We start from the raw sequence: 22,083 nt of genomic DNA on the forward strand, positions 1-22,083 counted from the left end.
AAGAACAGTCCCACTTCGTCACAAGCCCCCCTGTAGCACCCTCAATTTCCACCCACCCTTCCAGTGGGCACTGCCAACCTGCCTCACATCCCCTTCTGGACACATCTAGGCTTCCCGATTACCCCCAAATTTCTCCCAACTGCTACCATCCGTTCAGTACCACCAAGGCTCGCCCTCAGCTATTGGTGCTAGACAGCCATGCTTAAGGAAGAGGAAGGACAGGCTAGGGTGCTGGACTGGGGCTCAGGACACCTGGGTTCAATTCCTGACTCCGCCACAGATGTCAAGTCACTGAACCCAACTGGTGAGGCAATTCCCTGATAGCGTGGAGATGATACTCAGCGGGAGGGGTGTGAAGATAAAGTGCCCGGTTGTGAGGTGCTCAGGGCAGAGAGACATACACGTGCTTGGACAGACAGCAAAGCCACCTTCTCTTAACAACTCTTTCCTGAGAACACAATCAATCCCTTTAACTCTGTGGTTATTTCTGTACCGTCAGCACTCCGATATTCACACCCAGGATTACTGCTGTTCTCTAAACAATGTTACATGCCTGAATAGGACTGGGTTAAAAATAGACTGGAAACACCTCTACAAAGCGCGTCCTCCCACCCCAACCAACACAGAAACAGCAAGCTGGGTTTAAACTCTCCCCCCCATTCTTCACACTGTCGAACAGTCCTGCCCAAAAGAGTGTTGCAATGAGACGAGAAGGGATTTTTTAACTCCCCCATGAAAATGAAGGCTATAATTTGTAAAGAGCTATCAGGTAGGATTGCTAAACAAACACAAATGTAGTTAACCCACGCTTGAGCCAAATGAACCAGAAACCTTTAAAATAACTGCATCCTTTAATGGCAGTAATACAATTATAGAGGATTAAAGAGCTCACAGGAGAAATATAGATGACATTTTTGGAAGACAAATGTGCAATAAAAAAAAGGAAAAAAACACAAAGCCATGCAACGAAACAGTCATTGTAAAAATACCAATACAGTATATACATATTTGCATCAACAACTTCAATTCTGAAATAGTATTTACAATTTATTACAATCTCGGTTAGAGCATTATTTTTTTTCTCTTAAAGCTCTGGCAGATGGAAAAATATTAATGGATTAAAGACTGGTGATGTTTTACGTTATGGTGAATATATTCCAAAGTAGAGCGTCATCACTTTTCATATTCTGGACAGGGTTCAATATGTTTTTTTTTATTTATGTTACAAATGTTTAGGGTTATGGTACAAATGCCACTGATTTTACATCCCTCTCCCTAAAAGCAATCTCACATGGCAGAACATGACACAAATGATTTAGTTCACTTCTCTTTTTTTTGTGACAGTGATACCAGCCAAACTCCAAAGCCATGAGTTCATATGTCACACTTCCCTGCAGGTTAAGAGCTGAGGCAACACCAAGAGAAGGCATGAGGTAAACCACTTCAACAGTGCGCTAACTACTACCCACACAGATGCCACACTGATTCATTGAAAACTAGCAAACAATTTCAGGGAGAGATGCAAGCAGAAATTTTAATAGATGAGATCTCCATTCGACATCCACTTATTGAACAGATCAGCACAATCCATCGGCATCTGAGTTTTCTGGAATCCAGCTGGGTTGAGCGACATTGTTTAGAGTAAGTTTGCCTCAAATTAAAGCAGGGTGCAGGAGGAAGTAAAACAAATAGCGTCCAAAGGGAAGAAGACAAGTAAATTAACACCAAACATAAATGTAACAAAACTTCCGAGTCCAGACTGGGTTTTTTTAATTGAAGAGAGTTATTTTGGCATTATTAATATTAATCTCACATGCACCAAAAACAAAGAACACCCATTAGCTGTAGAACTTTTTCAAAACAAATTAGAACGCTTACAGCAAAACTGAATGGGTTTTTAAGCAGCTGTCCCACTGTTGGACAATTCATCCTAAACCAGATTCAATGACGGTAGCCAGCGTCCTGAGAAGTGTTTTTCCTCTCACACTACTCCTTATGCAAACACCAGCCCGATGACAAGCCACTGTGACATGATGCAATGGATGAATTCTCAAGCCAGAGAGGTACAGCCCCTTGGGATATATTCTGCAACAAAACAGGAACCTCTCTGCGGGGGAAGGTGGGTCGGCTGGGATAGCCTGGCACCAGATCCTCATCTAAGCTGGTGCAGCACTCCCCGGTGGGAGGCCCTGGGGAAGGAGAGTTACGACACGCACACTGTGCCTTTAAAACACTCACCATCACCAGCTATTTGGGGTCTCTGACAAAAGTTCTGGCTTGTGCCTCGGTCAGAAGAAAGCACGATACTCAGTTCACACGCCACAGACATTTTCCTGATAGTGCCACAGACACTGGCCTGGCTGAAAGTGTAACGAAGAACCCACCTGGCTCAGCCATGTTTATAAAACTGTGTTTAAAATATTTAACTTCGTTTCCATTATTTCACAGGAATTGATACTGCATGTTGGTCATGTACATTGTACAGATCCATGTCTCAACATATGGCTAAAAAGGTGCAAGCATTTTAGCTTTTCCTTGGTGCAGTTTATGCTTTAAAGATACTTTGCATAAAATGTTTTTATCTTCCAATACTTGTGAGCATGTTTGCTACAGGCTTTGCCAGCCAAATACTTGTGAGCGTGGGGTACTACCAATATTCACGTGACAGACGGCGGAATCCAGTTAGCTCCACAGCGATACCGCTATCGAAATACCAAGAAGTACGGGGTAGGACACACCTTGACATTGAGTAACCAGAGGCTACCAAGGGGAGCATGGGAAGGAGAAAAAAAAAGTATTAGTACAAAGATCTAGCACGTTTGAGACAAGCGCGGGGCAGAGGGATGATCAGGAAACCGTAAACTACAGACTTGTCTCGTCTGTCGGAAAGGTTTATAAACCTGTTACCCCCTTTACCCACTGAAACAGCTTGTAGCTAGAACACTGAGCCACAGAAAGAAGTCACCCCAGATCTTCCTTCCCTCAACAACCATTTTCATAACCACAGACTCTACTGTATCCCGTTCACCTGTTGAAAATCTTGATTATCTGTCACTCACGTCCCTTCCCCTGTAGCTGCTTTTCCCTGCACATCCTGAAGGCACAGCTCATTGTACTCAACACTTCCATCTCCACATTTGTTTCTAAACACACAATGAATCAGAAAAAGTATTCAGCACCTAACATCGCTTTTCTCTCTTTTCTAAAGAACAGCCTCTCTTTGTAGTGTGGCACTATCGGACAAAACTCTGCCTCCTGAAACGTACAGCATGCAGAGTTCCCCCCTCCCATCTGGATGGAGATGGGTTTTACCCCTGGGGGGGTTGGGTGGGGATCATCTACTGAAAATCTTAGAACACAGATTTGTGTTTATGGAAAAACCCTCCATACGCAAAATACATACAAGTGAAATCTGATTGAGATTAATAATTTAATTTCAATAATACAACCTTTTTTTTTTGGTAGACTGCACAACTTTTTGGGATGCAAATATTCCATGGCCATCCATGGAAGGTCTCGAGAATGCGAGTCCTGTTACAACCCAGCTGGGTCTTACAATCAAACAACCTCCAGGAAATGGCATAAAATATTTACTTAAAACAAAAGCAAACAAAACCCCCACAATTACAAAAATAATCCCACATGGTTATGTTTCCATGGTAATTCTGTTCACTGTACTAGAATTTTAAAAAAGACTATGATACAAATACTTTAGTTAGTTACATTTTAGAAGTGAACACATTCTACTAATCCGCATGGCTCACAGCTTTAATCTGCTAAGCAACACGTATGAACCACATTTCTCTGCCATCCAGTCTGTCACTACCCTTGTCCTGAATGTAGTACCGGGGAGATGCTCGGCTACTGCAAAGAGGGAGGACAAAAGGGTGGCGTGACAGATCAGCCACAGCTTCCCAAGGACATTTCAGACAATTCATTATTTTCCGAAAATGATTTCAATTGCATTTTGAAAGAAAGCTCTAAAACAAACTATTGGGGAAGTCAAACAAAGTGCTGGTTATTACTGCACAAGGATACTTTGATTATTCATTTAAAATGCATCTTTGAGACTATATGTTACAGCACTGACCAGAACCAAAACGATTTATATACATGTTATATGGCTAAAGTGAGCACTAATGGAATAAAAAAAAAGTTACCAACACTGCGCGCTGTTATTCAATACATGGACGCAAGGTCAGTCCTTTAATACTACTGGCAGAACGGTGAAGCTGTGGGATCAAAGCCCTTAAAAACATCTTTCAGAGACCCAGCATCCTGCTGCTCACTGTCCTGGGCAGGACTGTTCCCTGCAAAGGGGCTGCCTGACCCAGGCTTTGTGGTCTGCTTAACCATGCCATAGACGGAGGGCACAGGGAGGTTATGAACCCCTGGCTGAGGTGCAGTCTCCTGGGCAGGTGTGGAGGAGGCGGCGGGGGCGGTGGAGGAGGCCTTGGGACGCGGCCTGTTATAACTATTGTATCTGTCTGTTGCAAGCTCAGCGCTTGCCTTCTCGGCCTCGGGCTGATCCAGCGCAGACCTGCGCACAAACAGAGGCTCCTTGGCCTTGTTAGCGCTCTTGCTGGCCTCTGGGCCTTTCAGCGATGCATTCCCTTCGCTGGGCGACTCTGCGGCTTTGCCACCTGAACTCGGAGTCCTGGGGTCATACAGACTAATCCCACTGAGCACACTGCTTTGGCTGCTGGCTTTGCTTAGTCCACCGGCTGTCAGCAGCCTGGGGTCGTAGGGAGCAATGGTGGGAGCTGTCTCGCTGCTGGGCGTGGGAGCAGCTGTTGGCTGAGCTGGCTCCGCAGGTTTAGCGGCTCTGACAGCTGCTGGCTCTGCTGGTTTCTGTAACCTGGGATCGGCTGATGCTTTGCGCATCCGAGGGTCACTCGGTTTCTCGCTCTGCCCAGGCCCTGGACTGCCAGACGCATTCACAGTCTTTAATATTCTTGACAACAGCTCGAAGTCAGGGATGTTGGTGCCAGAACCGGTGGCAGGCTCTGCTTGGGCTGCTGCCCCTCGTTGTCTGGGGTCAGAAAGGCCTGTATTTTGGGGCCTGTTGAGTCGTGGGTCAAGGGCAGGTAATGACTGGAGAGCAGCTGGGACAGGAACAAATTCTTGCTTTGGGACAGGCAGTGGAATCAGATCCTCTGGGCTCCACAGGACCATTCGGGCAAAGTTTGGCTTGTTTAGGATCACGTCTTTCTTTATGTGGCTGAACTGCTGCAGCTGAGACCTGGGGTCTCGCAGAGCGTGGGATGGCAGTGCGTCTAAGGGGATATTGACCGGTTTGTCCCTTAGTGCTCTTTCCCCTTCCTCCTCCTCAGGAACCACGGCAGCCTTCTGATTAGCGGCAGCGCTGGAATGAGGAGCGTCCGGTTTCAGGGCAGGCGTGGGAATGTGTCGTGCTAGTCTCGGGTCAGTGGGCGCTGCGTCTCCAGTGCTAGATGGACTACAAGTATCGGCATTTCGAGACAGCCTGGGATCCCGCAGCACACGCGGATCCGCAGGCCGACTGCTCCCTGCTGGCTGGGCCTTCTGCAGGCGAGGGTCACTCACACCTGAGGATGGGCCGATGCTGCCACTGATTTCTCCATGGGATGCCTGGGCATGAGGCCTGCTTGAACTTTGCTGCCTTAGCGTTTTCAGTATGGAAGTGACGCTACTTCCACCGTCATCCTCATCACTGGAATACCAGTTGCCAGGATCACCTAGGAACAAGGAGAAGAGAGTAAGCAAATACCACAGTGCGCGCAACCATCGCTAACCACACGGTAACTGGTTCTGTCAGGGTCTGCAGCAACTGGTCTCACACTAACAAGCAGCTCCCTCAACCCCTTGGCAGCTCACGATGCTGCAATGCTAGAAAGGGGGATCTTAGCAGGCATCCAGCCTCACCAAACTACATTAGCTTTGCGGGGTCTTTCAGCCAGCTGCTCTTATTTCTGTAGCGTACTCTTGCCATTCTTCCTCTCACCTATTTCTTCCTTCATGACTTTCGGTGCTCACCCCAGGCCCTCCTTACGAAGGGAGTTTCTGAATCAGTGCTTGGGAGATTTATTGGGAAAAGACCCGAGTGCATGTTCTTCAGAAACCTCCAGCGCCCTTCACTACAAAACCAAGATGGCCATCTGCAGAGAATATCTCCCCAGCTCCCACGCGGGGCCCACGCTGGCACCAGGCGCTGTCTGTTGAGATCACAATCTCTATCGCGACTCTTTTTGTTTTAAGATTTGTCATTTGTCAAATAAAAGCACAAACCCCACTGCCAGCCTGAGCTGTCGAGTATGTTCAAAGAGGAGCTGGGGACGGAAGCAATGGGACGCAGAATGACATTCCCACAGGGCTGCCCATTTGGAAAACAGGGAGAATGTCTGTCCCCCAAGACATCTTAGCCCTGGGCAAAGACAGATCTGGGATAGCATTCGGTCTCTGTCACTGAGAGACCTGCAAGCATAGGAATGTTGCAAGCACAGCATGGAAATGCAGATGTGCTAGTGCCCACAGCCCACATGGAGGGGGAAGGCAGCAACCAGAAATGGTGCCACTGGACTCTGGGAGGAAACAGGCCAAGGGCCTAAGCCAGGCTAGCAGGTTAGTCTGGTGTGGAGCCCCTGGGGGATAGGGTAGCTTGTGCAGGGGCATCCTTCATGGACACATCTTTGAACAAGTCCGGTGCTCTGCCACTTGCCTTCCTCATTCTCCCGCTCCTGCTTACTGCTCTCGGCCAGTCTCCGAGCCCTCTCCTCCTCTTCCTGCTGCTTCTGCTGGATCCTCAGGTACAGGGCTCTCTGGGCTGATGGCAGGAAGTCAGGGATGTTGGCTGATGGTTTGTGTAACCCTGGAGCCCCTCCTTCACACAAGGAGTCGGGTTCCAAGGACTGGTCAGGGAAAAGATGCTCTCCCAGTGGCTCGTCCATATCCTCATAATTCCCATAGTCCTCTGCCATGGAAGGAACAGGGCAAACATTCACAATCACAGGACACTGACGTTATTTCTCATACAGCTGAATATAGCAGTCGACACTCAAGAAAGCAGTAAAGAGAGACTTATGCCCATGAAACCAGCCAACGTTTGAGTCTTGTCTGGTGTGAGTTCTGACCAGCCACCCAGAGCAGCACGTTAGGTGCTCACAGGCAGCTAAAAGAGACCAGGCCAACATCGCATGTCCAGCCCTCTCTGCACAAGACCAACTCCTGTCATTCTTGATAAACAGAGACAACCCAGGGACAGCTAGTAAGAGGAACATACCTGGGTCACCCATCAAGCTAGGGTCCATGTCCAGGCCCTCTTGTTGTTGGTAGAAATTATCGTAGAAGCTTTGTGCAGGTGGGCCAGGAGGCATCATTCCGGAGTGTGGAGAATCGTCCGGGCCATATGGCATCATTGGGGGCCTGGGACCCATTGGAGGCCCAGGATTCATCCCAGGGCCCATAGGCATATCCGGGTGCATGTCGGGGTGCATATCTGGATGCATATCAGGATGCATGTCCGGGTGCATGTCGGGGTGCATGTCTGGGTGCATGTCCAGATGCATGTCAGGATGCATATCCGGGTGCATGTCAGGGTGCATATCCGGGTGCATGTCAGGATGCATATCCGGATGCATGGGTCCTGGCATAGGCCCAGGTGGTCCACCAGGCCCAGGGAAGCGGGGAGGTGGTGGAACTGGGTGCCTGGAAGAGAACAGAGGGAAATTTAACTTTTAAAATGCAAACTTGAGATCAGTCTCATTTCCCTACAAAGAGCAGGGCTTGCAGCAGTGTCCCCATCAGAACTGGAAGGACAGGCACGGTGCTGCAGGGAATGCCCGTTGCTGCGTGCTCTGCTTCCTGCAGGAATAGACCATGTTGTTTTAATGCACCCACCGGCAGGAGCTGCCAGAAAAGCCTCATTTCCACACAAAAGGCGCCTATTCCACATCTCTCAACTTCAGCAGCCAGCTCTTTACTGTCGAGTTTCAGTAGCAGCAGGACTGCGTCCCCAGCCCTTCTGTACACTGCTATGAAATGGCAGCAGGATGTTGAATTCACACTGTGCAACCCCCTCCTGCCTAGACCACCATGCCATGGCACAGAGGTCTCTGGGCGAGGAAGACAGGCTAACCTTGTAGCAAACCAGATGTCAGGAGCAGAACCTTGGCTGGCCTATTTCCGAGCCTACTCCACAGAGAGAGAACAGGAAATACATAATGTTCAGACTACACGGTCTCAGTGACTGCACTAAGGGGTCAGTACCACCCCGTGTGCAGTGAAACAACACACAGGTTCCTAAACACCCTGTACCGCGTCTAAAGGATCCACAGAGCTTCCGAGGTGCACGTAGGGAGAATTTTACTACTATTCAAATAACACAAAGAAATTCCATATATTAGCTACATTAAATAACAACTAGGCTACAAGTGGGAATGTTTTGCTTGTGACTGAGAGAGGCTGTGGATGAATTTCATCCTGTAAAATTACTTTAAGACCCTCAGAGAGAAGGGTATGAATAATGACCTCTCAACGGCACACATAACCCCCCCTTCCTATTCCTGACTCTCCCACTGAGCGTTATTCCTTTAGTGCATCTGTAAGTAGTTGGAAGGGAGGGTCATGCTTACCGCACCCCTAGTTTCTCCGCCAGCTGCCCAGTGGGCCGTACCACAATCTCAAACAGAGATGGGATCTTCTTATACATGTCCTGCTGCTGCTGAAGCTGCTGTGGTGAGAGAGGCTCATGCGGCGGTGGTGGCAGCTGGGGTGGCCCTGGCGGTGGAAGGGGGGGAGGTGGAGGAGGCGGGGGTCCTCCAGGAATTGGCCTGCCGTTGGGAGACGTTGGAGCTGGCGGGCCAGGAGGGCGAGGGGGTGTGGGCAGCAGGCCCACTCCAGGTGGAGGTTTCGGTAATGGATTGATGCCCTGTTTCTTTAGCTCTTCAACTTCCTTCTCATCTTCTGCACCTGCTTCTGCATCGTCAGCCAGCATCTGAGGGAGAGAGAGAAATGAGAGGCAGTTAAAAGCAACGCCCTAAACAGCCCATGTTGGTATGAGTTTGCCAGGTCTCGGCGCGGCTGGTCAGACCACGGCCTGGGCCCGTGTTTCTCCAGCGCTGAGGTTGCATATGAGAGTCTGCCAGCACATGCTTGTCTCCTACTGTTCTAGCAAGCTGAAAGTGTCCCAAATGATGGAGCTTCTGCTCTGCAGAGTCAGACCAGGCTCCCTGCACTTCCCTGTTCAAAATTCAATCTCGGGACTCCAAATGACACCCTTGTTACCCCATCTTACAAACTCCTCTTTCCTTGCTGTGAAAGTCTCACATGGGCAGCAAAATCAGCCAAGGCAAGAGAGCCACTCGGAAAGGAACCCACATTAACATTCCCTTTTACCTTGTCCAGCAGCTCCCGTGTTTCGTCTGTGAGCGGCTCATGGGAAAACATGCAATCGTCCCCATTGATACAGTTCCCAGTGGTGTGGAACAGTTTACAAGGAAAGTCTCGTACAAAGTGTTAAGGAAAATAAAACTCCTTTGAGTAATTAATAAAAAAATCTGTCAATGGGCAGACAGGTTATTTTTAACAATGCTGCACCAATGGTACATTCTTACTAAGCACGTGAAATCTCTGCAGTCCCAAACTGAAAATAAAACACAACTGCCCCACACCCCACATTTTCCTTTTCTAAAACTCCTGCAAACCCACCTGCTCTGTGCAGCTCTGTGGCCTAAAGACCCCATTCCCTTGTGCTTACTCCATACTGTATTGTTCCCAAGCTGAGCCTGCCTTCACCAACATGAAGCCACTCGTGTCCCTGCAGCTGTCATACACTGTTAAAAGCCTACACATCTTAAGGTATACGTCTTCCACGCTCCCATCGCTAGTCCTAGCCTCCCTCCCCCCGGGGAAACATTAGTGCAGGTCTTCATCATGGGACCCTTCCCTTCCTTTCTGACATGCTCCGGTGAGCAGTGAAATAATGAACATGCCATCGCTGGCATCTGAGTCAGCACCCACTGAAATGAATGGGGCTGTTCACACCTCAGCATTCAGGCTCTCTGCAGGCTCAGGCAGGCATAGGTTACACACAGGGTAGTCTCTCCCCCCGTTATTGTTTCAGGCTCTCTGCAAACTTAGGCAGACGTCTCTGCATCAGTTAACTCAGATCACAACGTGAAGGATTTGTCTGCAATTCTAACAGCTAGAGATTGACTTTTTTTAAAACGAAAGCTGAGACTGAAGAACAAATGAGAGGTCTGTCTACACCTTCAGCTAGCCCTTCACGGCCCCCTCCCACAAGTGGGTGCACCCCACATTCTGGGAACCAATATCATACAGGCACTTGCCTGTAGATCGTACGCTGCTTAGTGCAGGGACCTAACGCTTCTGGCCCATTTTTCCCTGTTGCACAGGGCTGCACACGACTGACTTAGCCACTGATCTCCGTGGTGACTGGGAACACAGTGAACAAGAGGAAAGGATATCATGCATGTAAGGGCAATTCTCCGCCCTCGCACAGTAACCAGTGATGTAAAACTTGCACAGTTCCCGCTTCTTTGGTAGCTCGATGTCATGGCTGAAATTGCAATGCTCCCCCTGTATAGAAAAAGTACAACACCCGCACTGTTAATGAAACAATAAAGCATACACAATAACAGGGGGCAGCAAACACCTATAAGGCACTTGTTATGGAACTGATTCTCTGCTGGGGTTCTGGCCCTGAAATCCTTGAAAACTGGGCTCTGTGTACCACGGTTATCTTGTGTTTTTAAAATCGGAGAATCAGGAAGTAGAAAGTAAAGCAAGTGTTTGTCTCAGATTGGTGTTTGCACGCTTGATTTTCCTTACACTCGGTGTAACGCTCCTAGCACTCAGCATGTTATCATTTTCAACATGTATTCTAGACTCTATGTTCTAGACCACGTACGTCTCAGTCTATATCTTGTACAGATCTGGGTGCATTTTAGGTACTACAGAAATGCTTAACAGTAAAGTCAAGGCCACCATTAATTATCTCCTTACCCAGGTACACCTGCCTTCCACAAAGTATTTGCAGATAACTTTTCCTTTTTTATCCGACTGCTGGTGGGGTTTATCATGGTCATTCCGCCTGTAATTTCCACCTCCTCCTCCGTCCTGCAGGAATTGTAAGGGTGTAGTTAACAAGCACGAAGAGGTAAACCCTAGCCATGGAAAGAAATTAACCTACAATAACCTCCCTACAATATGCATTTCAAAGTGCACATGAAGGTCTTGCATGAAGGGAGCATATGACTCGCAGCCTGACCGACTGTAGCTAGATGGAGACAGATTTCAACTTGGTTTGTCAATCAATCCATCAGAATCTGAAAAATCCATCCTGCCTAGAAAAGGGATTATTGTCATGAAGCCTGGGCCGGTCCCATTTTTACACTGCTGGGAAATACACAAATACGAAGTCTAGACTTTGGGCTCATTTCAAGGTATTTCAGAGATCATCTTTTTTGGTGGGTGGGGAATGGGGGTCATTTTTCTGACTGTAAGGTCAGTGCATACACTTGGTGACATGAACCCTAATGAGGGCTCCCCGAGATGCCCCCCTCTTTTTAGCATTACTTGGTGCCAGTCTAACAGTGCCTAAGAGCACTTCTCACCCCAGACAAAAACAGGCAGAGGAGCCCCTTGACAGAAGGGAGAAAATCGATGCCCGGGGTTCAAAAACTGGGCTGCTTGGAAGCTTGACTGCCAAGCACAGGAGTATGTGACCGATCAGCAGCCTCCTGCCGTTGAAGTGCAGCTTGGATGAGAAAAGTGACTAGATAAAAGGAGCCCTGTCCTCGTGGCAGGTCTGCTCTCTGTGCCGGTTCAGTGTCACTTTACTGAGCAAGATCAACAGTTACTGGCTTTACTCCTAGGAGCCCTGCAGAGCCAAACCCGGTGGGAAAAGGAGCTGGGGTGTGCTCTGCTCTGTGCCTCATCATCAGGACTGTTCATTATTTCCCAAGTTCTGTACTCCAATAGGGTTGCAGAAGCCTGAGGGCTGGATCTTTACTCTCAGCGATGATGAATGAGATAGAAGGAGTTCAACTTGTGGCTCTCAGCTTAGGGCAGTATGCAGCGCTGGCGGGCAGAAAAAGCCATCTTTATGTGCAAACTGACCAAGTTTGTTCTGGGTGCAGAGAGCCCTGGGCAGGCTCAGAAAGTTCCATATTTCAGAATTCAATACATCCAAGTGAAATTATTTCTGGGGAAGCCTGTCTGGTATGTTGGAGAGAAACCCCCTGGGCATCTTTCCACAGGTGACCCAAGTGCAGCAAGACCCCCAAGGAGACAAGGCAGAGCTGCTTACCCCCATGTCTTCATCATAGTAATCGTCATCCTCGTTCATTCCGCCACCTTTTCCCATTCCACTTCTGCTCCCACCTCTTCCTCTTCCCCTGCCCATCCCTTTGCTTCCTCTCCCTCTGGGGCCACGCCCACGCCCCCGATTTAAACCTGAAATAGAGTAAAACAACATCATTATTTATACTTTTCCCCTCAAATAAAAGCTGACCATTACGATACCAGTGGCTGGCTCTACTCTCCGGATTGCGCAGAGCCCACGAGCACCATCTAATTCACTCGGCTCTGGGCTCAGTCACGTACCTCGCCCTCTGCCCTCTTTGCTCCTCCGGTACTGGTTGAGCTCTTTCGAATAGTCGTCGTACTCCTCGTCACCCATTGGCTCTTCATTGTCACCATACTGCAATTCAGAAAGAACAGAGCGCTCAGGGCACCGGACTCTTGGCCCAAAACTGATGCTCACCCCACCACTTCTAATTCCAGAAAGGAATGTTCTCCCCCTTAACGCTCCCCATCTCTGGAGGACTCGTATACAGCTCAGTAACGGGCCTTACTTCCATTTCTTCCTCATACATCTCCTCCTCCTCTTCCGGATGTTCGCCTCTCCCTCTCCCACGGCCTCCTCGGCCCATGCCTCGCCCTCTCATTCCACCTCTGCCTCCACGCCCTCGGTATCCTCGGCCTCGGCCTCGACTGCCTGTAAAGCAAGCAAACAAGCGTCAGTCTGCTACCACAGTACTTGAACACTCAGACAGCCGCGTGGCTCCATGCCTGACAACTGGCTGTCTTTGGAGCAGGTACCAAGTCAGTTCACAGGAGTAACATGTTGTCTCTCACTTCCAGAGGACAATCAGATCAGCTTATGACAGCAAATGATCTCTTAGTTACTGCTAGTGAGATCAATGAGTTTGCGAGGGTGTGCTGGGGCTTTTTAAGCCTACTAATACAACATAGGGTCACTTTCTTAAGGAACACAAACGTAAGTGCATACCTAATTGAAAGGAAAGTCAATGGCATTCCAGTAAGGGTTACCCATCACATTTAAATAGTGAAGAATATGGCAAAGACAATACACGCCGGGTACAATATCTGTACCATGCTTCTGCTTCAGGCTCTATCAACCTGTAACCAAAATCCATCAATCTGTGGTACTTACCTGCCCCCCATTACCACAGTATCTGAGCGCATCAATATCTCTAATGTATTTATCCTCACCACACCACTATGAGGGAGGGCAGGGCTACTCTCCCCACGTTACAGACAGGAAAACAGAGCTTCAGAGAGACACGGTAGCCTGCCCAAGGTCCCACAAGAGCTCTGTGGAAAAGCAGGGAACTGAACTCAGATCCTCCAAGCCCCAGGTTATCACCTCTACCACTCAGCGATCCTTCTAACAGAATGTATCTATATATGTATATATTACATACCTGGTTAGTGAAGACATCAAAACACTTGCCTCCTCCTTATAAGAGCAGGTTCTGTGTATTTTAGACTTTTGATAGAATAAATCTTGGTGCTATTTGGCTTTAAGTGGGTTAATGCTTTTTAATATTCTGAAGCAATTACTCTTAAAGTGGCTAAGACGTAAACATTTTAAAGCAGCCATTGTGAATGCAGGGCAATTACCGCACATAAAGTTTCATCCTTCCTGCAGGATCAGCAACATGCTAGGCTTCAGAGTTTACTCTGAATATACTTTAACAGGATGAAATCGGACTTGCCACGTTATTCTGACTTTGTTTTCTTTGCACATAAAGGACACACTATTTTTTTCTACCTCACCTGTATTTTTAAATCTCTCTAGACATAAGAGAAAGAATGTGCCTTTAAATATAAAGCTACAAAACTGGGATCTGGCCTTTTCCCTGGCAGAATAAAAGATGTCAAGAAATGGCTGTCTCTGGGTCTCGCTATGCAGCACTAATGAGTTATTTAGGCCCTGCCACTGCAACTGAAGCTGACCTCTGCTGTACCAGGGGCTCAGAGTGGGCACAGCAGTCCACCTGCATGCCGCCAACTACAAGATCAGAGCCTTACGTGGTGACTGAGCATCAACCTTCATAAGCAAACTGTTGTAACATGTTGATAGAAAAGTGGCTTGGCCTGGGAAGCGTGTTGGCAATGGCAGCCATACCTCGCCCCCGATGTGTCCCCTCCTTAGCTCGCCGGTACTGGTTCAGCTCTTTTGTGAAGTCGTCATACTCTTCTTTCCCCATGTCTTCATCTTCATCCCCCTCGTATTCGCCATAGGCCTCATTCTCGTAATCCTCGTACATGCTGTAATTCTTGCTCTCCATTTTGGAGTAGCTCTTCTTTGGCAAGGGGGCACTGTGAGAGGACTGATACTGCTGGTGAGACTGAAAAAAGTAGACAGACAGGAAGGGTTAACAATGAAGCAAAGATCAATCTGAAACAGCATGGTGATGGCTGACGCACAGCAGGTCCCTGGGGCATGCCCTCTTTCCAGACTTGCCAAGGAATTGTGGAAGTAGAGCAGTCTTTATCCCCAAACCTGCAAAGCCGCAGCCCCCTCATGGTTTCATTTACTACCCACCATGCATCCCTTCCCTGGCAGCTTTCTCCCAGGGCCTTCAGAACTCTGCAGAGACAGACAAGCTCCTCATCAAGATTGTGAGGTTAGAAGGGGTGTAATGGAGCCATCAGACAGAACTAGAAAGGTGAACTCATGTCATCTCCCCTGCATGCAGCAAGACAGGTCTCTATGTGCAAAGCCTGCAGCATTTCCAACCCAGTGCAAGAGAGAGCAGCTTTTTCCACAACTGGTTGATCGCAGATACTTACAAGAGGGTAAGGAGGGCTGTATTCCCGGTACTTTCTGTGCCCCTTCTCACTGGGGCTGAAATCAGAGTCCTCGCTGTAGTCAGAGAAGTCTTCACTGGAAGATGCATGGCGCTGCAAGGCATGGCAAACATATTGTATGATTTTAGTACAGAGGCTCTTACGCTCTAAGCTTGAATTCCAACTCTGTGGCCAGGCATCTGGACTGCCACACACAATATAAACGAGTCTGTCTTAAGGTAACTCAGATTCTGGCTTGCAAAAATCTTGACAGTGTTCCTTGAATTGAACATCTATGATGCAAAAGACTTCTAGTGTATTTCAAACTTCACTGTAGATTCCGTCCGAATTGGGAACGTTACCAGTTTGTTTCATCAGATTCTAATGAAAGCAATTCATATTACACTGTCTGTTAGCTTGAGGGTCTCATAAACATCTTTGACTGTACAAGCCAGATATTTTAATTTACCATATACTAGTCTTCTTGCAAGCACAGGTGTTCACAAAAAAAAAATTTAGTTTCCCAAATGAAACTGTTTTTCCTTTCCATTCTACCCACAGATATATGCAAACACAGAAAAAGAAGAGAGATTCCTTACTAGGGTATCTTCTACCTCCCCAGCATTTGTTTACTTGTTACCTCTTGCTGGATTATGTCTAATTTAAACAGTAAGCTCATATTTCCTTGTAAGTGAGGTACAATGCACCACATGGTGCCATAAGGATGGGCTACGTCCATACGGCAAGGCCTAAGGCAGGGAGATTCTGCTTAGGATACTACAGTTAATAAGTTCTCTACAACAGTGGTTCTCAACCAGGAGTCCGGGGTCCCCTGAGGGCCCACGAGCAGGTTTCAGGGGGTCTGTCACGCAGGGCCAGGATCCGACTCACTGGGACCCTGGGCAGAAAGCAGAAGCCCCACTGCATGGAGCTGAAACCCGAGGCCCTCGGTTGAAGCCGAAGCCCGAGCAGTTTAGCTTAATGGGGCTCCCTGTGGCATGGGGCCCCACTCAATTGCCGTTTGCTACCCCCTAACGCTGGCCCTGACTTTTATATGCAGAAAAGCAGTTGTTGTGACACAGGTGGGCTGTGGAGGTTTTATAGCATTCGGGGGGTGGGGTGGGGGGGTTGAGAACCCCGGCTCTACAAGGTAAGTATGTAAACGTAGCCATTGGAATCACTAGATATGTAGCCTCTCGGAGGAGTGGAGTTGGGATCCCTATTACCATACCTGGCAGGAATAAGAGGACTCTGGAGGTTTGTTTACTCACTTTGTGCTTGGATTTCCTTTTCTTTTTTGCTCTTCTTTTCTCTTTCTCTCTCTCTCTCTCTTTCCTCCTCTTGCGCTTCATCCGCCGATGAGCCTTTTCTTCATCCGAGTCGCTTCTGTGCTTCTCTCCCTTCTCTTTCCGGCCCCTCTCATGGGACTCGGAGGCATTCTGGGGCTCCTCTCCCCCATCGTCCTCCAGCTCGCCTTCTTCCAGCTCCCCATCCTCCCTGCAAAGCAAACACCCACATTGGCATTTCACTCCTGACAAAATCACTCAAGGTACTCAAGCCAGCTGGACATCTTGGGGTTTCCTAAATCTAAAGGTAACACTAGTCCCAAATACCTTGGTTTGAGACATCTGTAACATTTGACTTTAGCAATCTGTGTCACTGGAACATACAAATAGAGCCTATTCAAATCTCGCTCACTCTCTCGCTCTCACACACACACACACGCCTCAGACCAAAGTTCCCAGTTAAATAAAGACAAGAGAGCTCTGCTATTTAACTGATTACATCTATGCACATTTAAAAAAAATGAAAGCCTATACAATAATTCTACTGAACAACGTCCGATAGCAGAGACTGCAACATTACAGCTTCAAATCTTAGAGAACATTATCACAAATTCAATCCGCCTTAGAATTGAAGTCAATATACAACAAACCATGTGGTCCTACAGAAGCTAAAAATAAAACAAATTATCACAGAAACCCCATTATTCCTATTGTCTATCCTAATTATTATAGGAAATCCGGCAAATCATGTACTGAAGAAGCATCTAGCTCCTCTTCCAGGGGTTTTAGACAGGCAACTTCTTCTTATCTAAAAAGGATGTATGTGTGTGTAAATTTAAATAAATAAATAAACATTTGGTTTCATCTAGAATTATCTGGCCTTCTGCCTGGAAAGAATAGCTGTTTGAGTCCTCATTTCTGAGTGAGAATGCTGCCTTAAGAAAATTTAATGTCTCTCTTAATTTTGGATTGGTGAGACAAATCTGGAAACACGCACTGCTGCTTCCTGATCTTTACACCACATTAGTAAAAAGTGACAGAGGGTCCTGTGGCACCTTTAAGACTAACAGAAGTATTGGAGCATAAGCTTTCCTGGGTAAGAACCTCACTTCTTCAGATGCAAGTGATGGAAATCTCCAGAGGCAGGTATAAATCAGTAGGGAGATAACGAGGTTAGTTCAATCAGGGAGGGTGAGGTGCTCTGCTAGCAGTAGAGGTGTGAACACCAAGGGAGGAGAAACTGCTTCTGTAGTTGGATAGCCGTTCACAGTCTTTGTTTAATCCTGATCTGATGGTGTCAAATTTGCAAATGAACTGGAGCTCAGCAGTTTCTCTTTGGAGTCTGGTCCTGAAGTTTTTTTGCTGTAAGATAGCTACCTTAACATCTGCTATTGTGTGGCCAGGGAGGCTGAAGTGTTCTCCAACAGGTTTTTGTATATTGCCATTCCTGATATCTGACTTGTGTCCATTTATCCTCTTGCGTAGTGACTGTCCAGTTTGGCCAATGTACATAGCAGAGGGGCATTGCTGGCACATGATGGCATATATAACATTGGTGGATGTGCAGGTGAATGAGCCGGTGATGTTGTAGCTGATCTGGTTAGGTCCTGTGATGGTGTTGCTGGTGTAGATATGTGGGCAGAGTTGGCATCGAGGTTTGTTGCATGGGTTGGTTCCTGAGTTAGAGTTGTTATGGTGCGGTGCGTGATTGCTGGTGAGAATATGCTTAAGGTTGGTGGGTTGTCTGTGGGCGAGGACTGGCCTGCCTCCCAAGGTCTGTGAAAGTGAGGGATCATTGTCCAGGATGGGTTGTAGATCACTGATGATGCATTGGAGAGGTTTAAGCTGAGGACTGTAGGTGATGGCCAGTGGAGTTCTGTTGGTTTCTTTTCTGGGCTTGTCTTGTAGCAGGAGGCTTCTGGGTACACGTCTGGCTCTTTGTTTCTTTATTTCCTTGTGTGGGTATCGTAGTTTTGAGAATGCTTGGTGAAGATCTTGTAGGTGTTGGTAGATACTTGACACCACATTAGGGTTCACACTTAACTATGGTCATCATGAGATGAAATAAAACAAACCAAGATCTGAAATATCCTCAGAGGATTTTCCAGTCACATTCAGTTTAAGAATTACTGGGGTTTGGTTAAGTGAAGCTTTCTCCAAGCTCACAATAAATCAAATTTACAAATCAAGTAAGGGTGCAAGCAGTACTTGAATTCTCTTTTTATACTGCTCACCCCTTCCTGAATCCTACAAATTCTCACATTCTTAATCTTGCTCTAATTTTCCATCTCTTCTATGCTCTGACCAAAGCAGTACATACTTATCACTGTTCAATTCTTTATTTAAAATGATGATTTTGAGTACGATGAATGGATGGAATTTTATCCCTGAGTTTGGAGAACAGGGTGTATATGCCACCAATTTAAGGGTAACCCTTTCCTCAAATGCCCCAGTAGCATGCAGTACCGCAGTGAAGGGAAACTTCCGAGGGAGGTTCCCCTTCTAACCCATCCCTTGTTGGGAACTCTATATGGGGTACTGGGTACAGTGGCAATGCTGTCCCTCAAGTAGCTATCAGCATGTCTGCTTTCACAGGGATCTTTCTATGTTGTCTTCATTGTTATTTATTTGGCAGACGTGCCCAAGATTAGCATGGTGCTGTGCAGACATCTTGGAAGGCACTGTCCCCAGCCCAGCGAGCATACAGTCTAAAACCCATTACAAGATCTCCCGCTCCTTTTCTGTTAAAGGCAAAGAACCACAATAATGGTGCCGTTACTACTTTTCAGTGGCAAGAATTCAAACAGAAACAGCATTTACGACAATAATCTTTGGCCCCTCTACAAAAACATCTCCTATTAGTTTCACTGCTGTTGAAAGATGCTAAGATGGACAGCCCTAGAAACTGAAACCGAAACAGTGCCTTTAGCTGCAGATCTGGTACAGCAGCAATGGTACAAAGTTCCACGCTCTACACGGCCCTCTGCTACTGTGTCTCACCCCTTCCACGGAGAGACGAGCTCTGGGGAAAGAAGGGACTTCAGTCATTCGACCTCCCTGCTGAAACTCTGCCACCCAGGGGCCCGGTCTGTTTGTGGTTTTGGGGAATGATTTATCTGGATTTTACAAATGGTAAGAGGGCATCCCCCCATCCCCCTCCAGGACCCTGGATGCCCTTGGTAATCTCTACATTACATAAATGAACAGAGTAATCAATACCACCAGATTAAATCAAATAACCCACTGATCATGTAAACAGAAATTAATCGACCCCCATGCCAGAGTCCCCTGTCACCACAAGCCCTGCTCAACACCACTCTCCCCGCAAGGCCAGAGAGGACAGACAGTAGGGTAACCATATTTACCAAAGGGAAAATGGGACACTGCACGGGGCTGGCCCGAGCCCTCTCCCCACCCCAGCACGGGGCTGGCCTGAGTACCCCTCCCCCGCACAGGGATAGCCCGAGCTGCTCGCCAAAGTCCCCTCCCTAGCCCCCCCCGATGAGGCTGGGGTCGCTGGTACCCTGCCTGCCACCTGCACAATCCATGCCCCCCTGCAAGGGGCTGGCATCTCTGCTCATTCCCCTGCATGTTCCTCCCCACAGCACGCCACTTTTTTGACGAAAGCGGGCATCTGTCCAGTTTTCTCTTGCCAACTGATCAAGTCGGTAAAAGCAAATGGGACAAATGCCCACTTTTGCCAAAAACGTCGGGCCGGCCGGGACAAGGTTTAAAAAAGGGACTGTCCTGGCCAAACGGGATTTATGGTCACCCTAACAAACAGACACTGTAATACACCGGTAGGTTAATAGGGACCTGGGGAGGATGCGAGTTCCAAAGTCCCAGGGCCTTAATAAAAAACAATCTGCCAACAAACCCCTCTAGCCTATACCGATGGGACTCCAGCTCAGGTGCCTCCTTTGACTGCAGCTAAGACAGTGTCATGGGGCAGAGGCATTTCTTAGACAGGGAGATCCCAGACTATTTACAGCCATATAAGTCAAAACCAACATCTTAAAATCAATCCAGAATTCAGCATGCAGCTAGGGCAGGTCATGCATCACAGGTCTAATGTGCTCACAGAAATAAACACTGATTAACAAGCAAGCCGACAAATTCTGCACCAGCTGCAGTTTCCAAATAGATTTAAGAAGTATCTGCATGTAGAGCACATGTCGGTATCTAATTTCAAAGGCAGAGATGACAGTGGCAGAGTCTACACCTGAAAGGAACGGGAACAACTTCCTAGTTGCCAATGGATGGAAAAAGGCCAAAGCGGCTGTAGCTGTTCCCTGCTCTTCTAGCAGCAGGTAGGAATCTCATTAGACACCGCCATCCCCAGGTCAGGAACCAGGTCAACCACAGGCAGTCGCACACCTTGAAGGGACAAAAATAATCCCTGAAATCTCCTCTGGTAAACTCACCAATCCGACCAACATCACCACAGTTTTATCTGGTTGAGTCTCGGCCAGCTAGCCCTCATCCACACCCCAATGTATCCCAGACAGTGAGCAATGCAGTTAACACTTCTGAAGTTATTTTGAATGGACTAAGGCCCTGCAACTCATTACACAGACAGCTGAACAGACATTAGAAGACAAAATTTGGTCATCATCCGCTTGGACTGGGTGGAAACCAGCTGTAGCCCCTTAGAGATCAAACACTCCAGATCCCACCGTTGCCAATTTCCCTGAGCCATCCATTCCCACTATAATCCAAAATTCCAAACCTGTTTTAGTTTGTATTTGCAACATCTGAATAACAGATTTGTTCAATCCAAGATCAGGTTTGCTGCAGGACTACCTGTTCCTGCAAGCATGTGGAATTTTGAAAGGCAAGCACCAGTTGAATAAACTTCAACTAGTCACTGAAAGTACTCAGTGCCCATCCAAGGTTCATGTTCCACACATCCAAATGGCACAAAGTGAGAGTGCCTGGAACAATATCTGGTGAATTCAGACCCTATACACATTTCTGACAGAGTCAAATAATAAATGTATAAAGCCAATGAGAAAAAAAAGGTTAAATAACTGTAATTTCCCCTTCCAGTAGCCATTTCCCTTTGTCCCCACAACAATTACCTCAGACACTCCAGAATCTCAAAATAATGGTTCAGTACAATACCTGGTGCCTGACAACCCTTTCTCCATCCCCCAACAAATTATGCTTCGCTACTAGTTCAAAACAAAAGCCCCTCTAAGGTCACCAAATCTCAGCAAGTTATGATTTCCAAGGAAACACTTCCAAAGTCTAACGCACACATGACAAATCGAAAACATACGAGACACTAGGAGTACACATAACATGAAAGATTTTCCTCCCTTTAGAGCAGTCAGAGAGAAGGCAAGAATCCCTGAGTTCTAACATTATATTTGCCTTGGGAGTGGCTAGTTGGTTTTCATCTTCCTCTGTAGCACTGAGAAGGCACTATGTTAGGATCAGCCAGGAGAATCCTCCATGACTGATTCTCTGCAATCACAAAGGACCCAGGACACTGATGAATCTGACTCCTTCTAGAAAATAGGAAAATCAACTCTGGACTAGATGAACCAACATTTTTCATGGGGTTGGAGCTAATTTAAAATCGCAGCTTCACAAAGGAAAAAAAACTGTGTTTAAACTTTTATACTAGCATCTCAGAAACAATGGAAACCCCATTATTTTGGACATTTACAATCAGATGGGAGAATGATGTAGA

General features: G+C 47.4%; 1 protein-coding gene across 1 annotated transcript; it reads right to left on the minus strand.

Moving 5' to 3' along the window:
* Nucleotides 1–1,329: 1,329 nt before the first annotated feature.
* Nucleotides 1,330–21,805, minus strand: ZC3H4 (zinc finger CCCH-type containing 4). The gene is made up of 14 exons (XM_024217093.3): nucleotides 21,751–21,805; nucleotides 16,371–16,596; nucleotides 15,103–15,213; nucleotides 14,435–14,657; nucleotides 12,855–12,997; nucleotides 12,604–12,700; nucleotides 12,308–12,453; nucleotides 11,002–11,115; nucleotides 10,464–10,575; nucleotides 9,373–9,482; nucleotides 8,610–8,971; nucleotides 7,259–7,683; nucleotides 6,698–6,949; nucleotides 1,330–5,717 (listed from the first exon to the last, which is right to left on the minus strand). Coding segments are annotated over exons 1-14 (3,828 nt in total). The 5' UTR covers nucleotides 21,753–21,805; the 3' UTR covers nucleotides 1,330–4,212.
* Nucleotides 21,806–22,083: the final 278 nt, after the last annotated feature.

Source organism: Terrapene carolina, unplaced genomic scaffold (assembly GCF_002925995.2).
Source record: "Terrapene carolina triunguis isolate 2854851 unplaced genomic scaffold, T_m_triunguis-2.0 Scaffold649, whole genome shotgun sequence".
In the NCBI taxonomy this organism is placed as follows: Eukaryota; Metazoa; Chordata; order Testudines; family Emydidae; genus Terrapene; species Terrapene triunguis.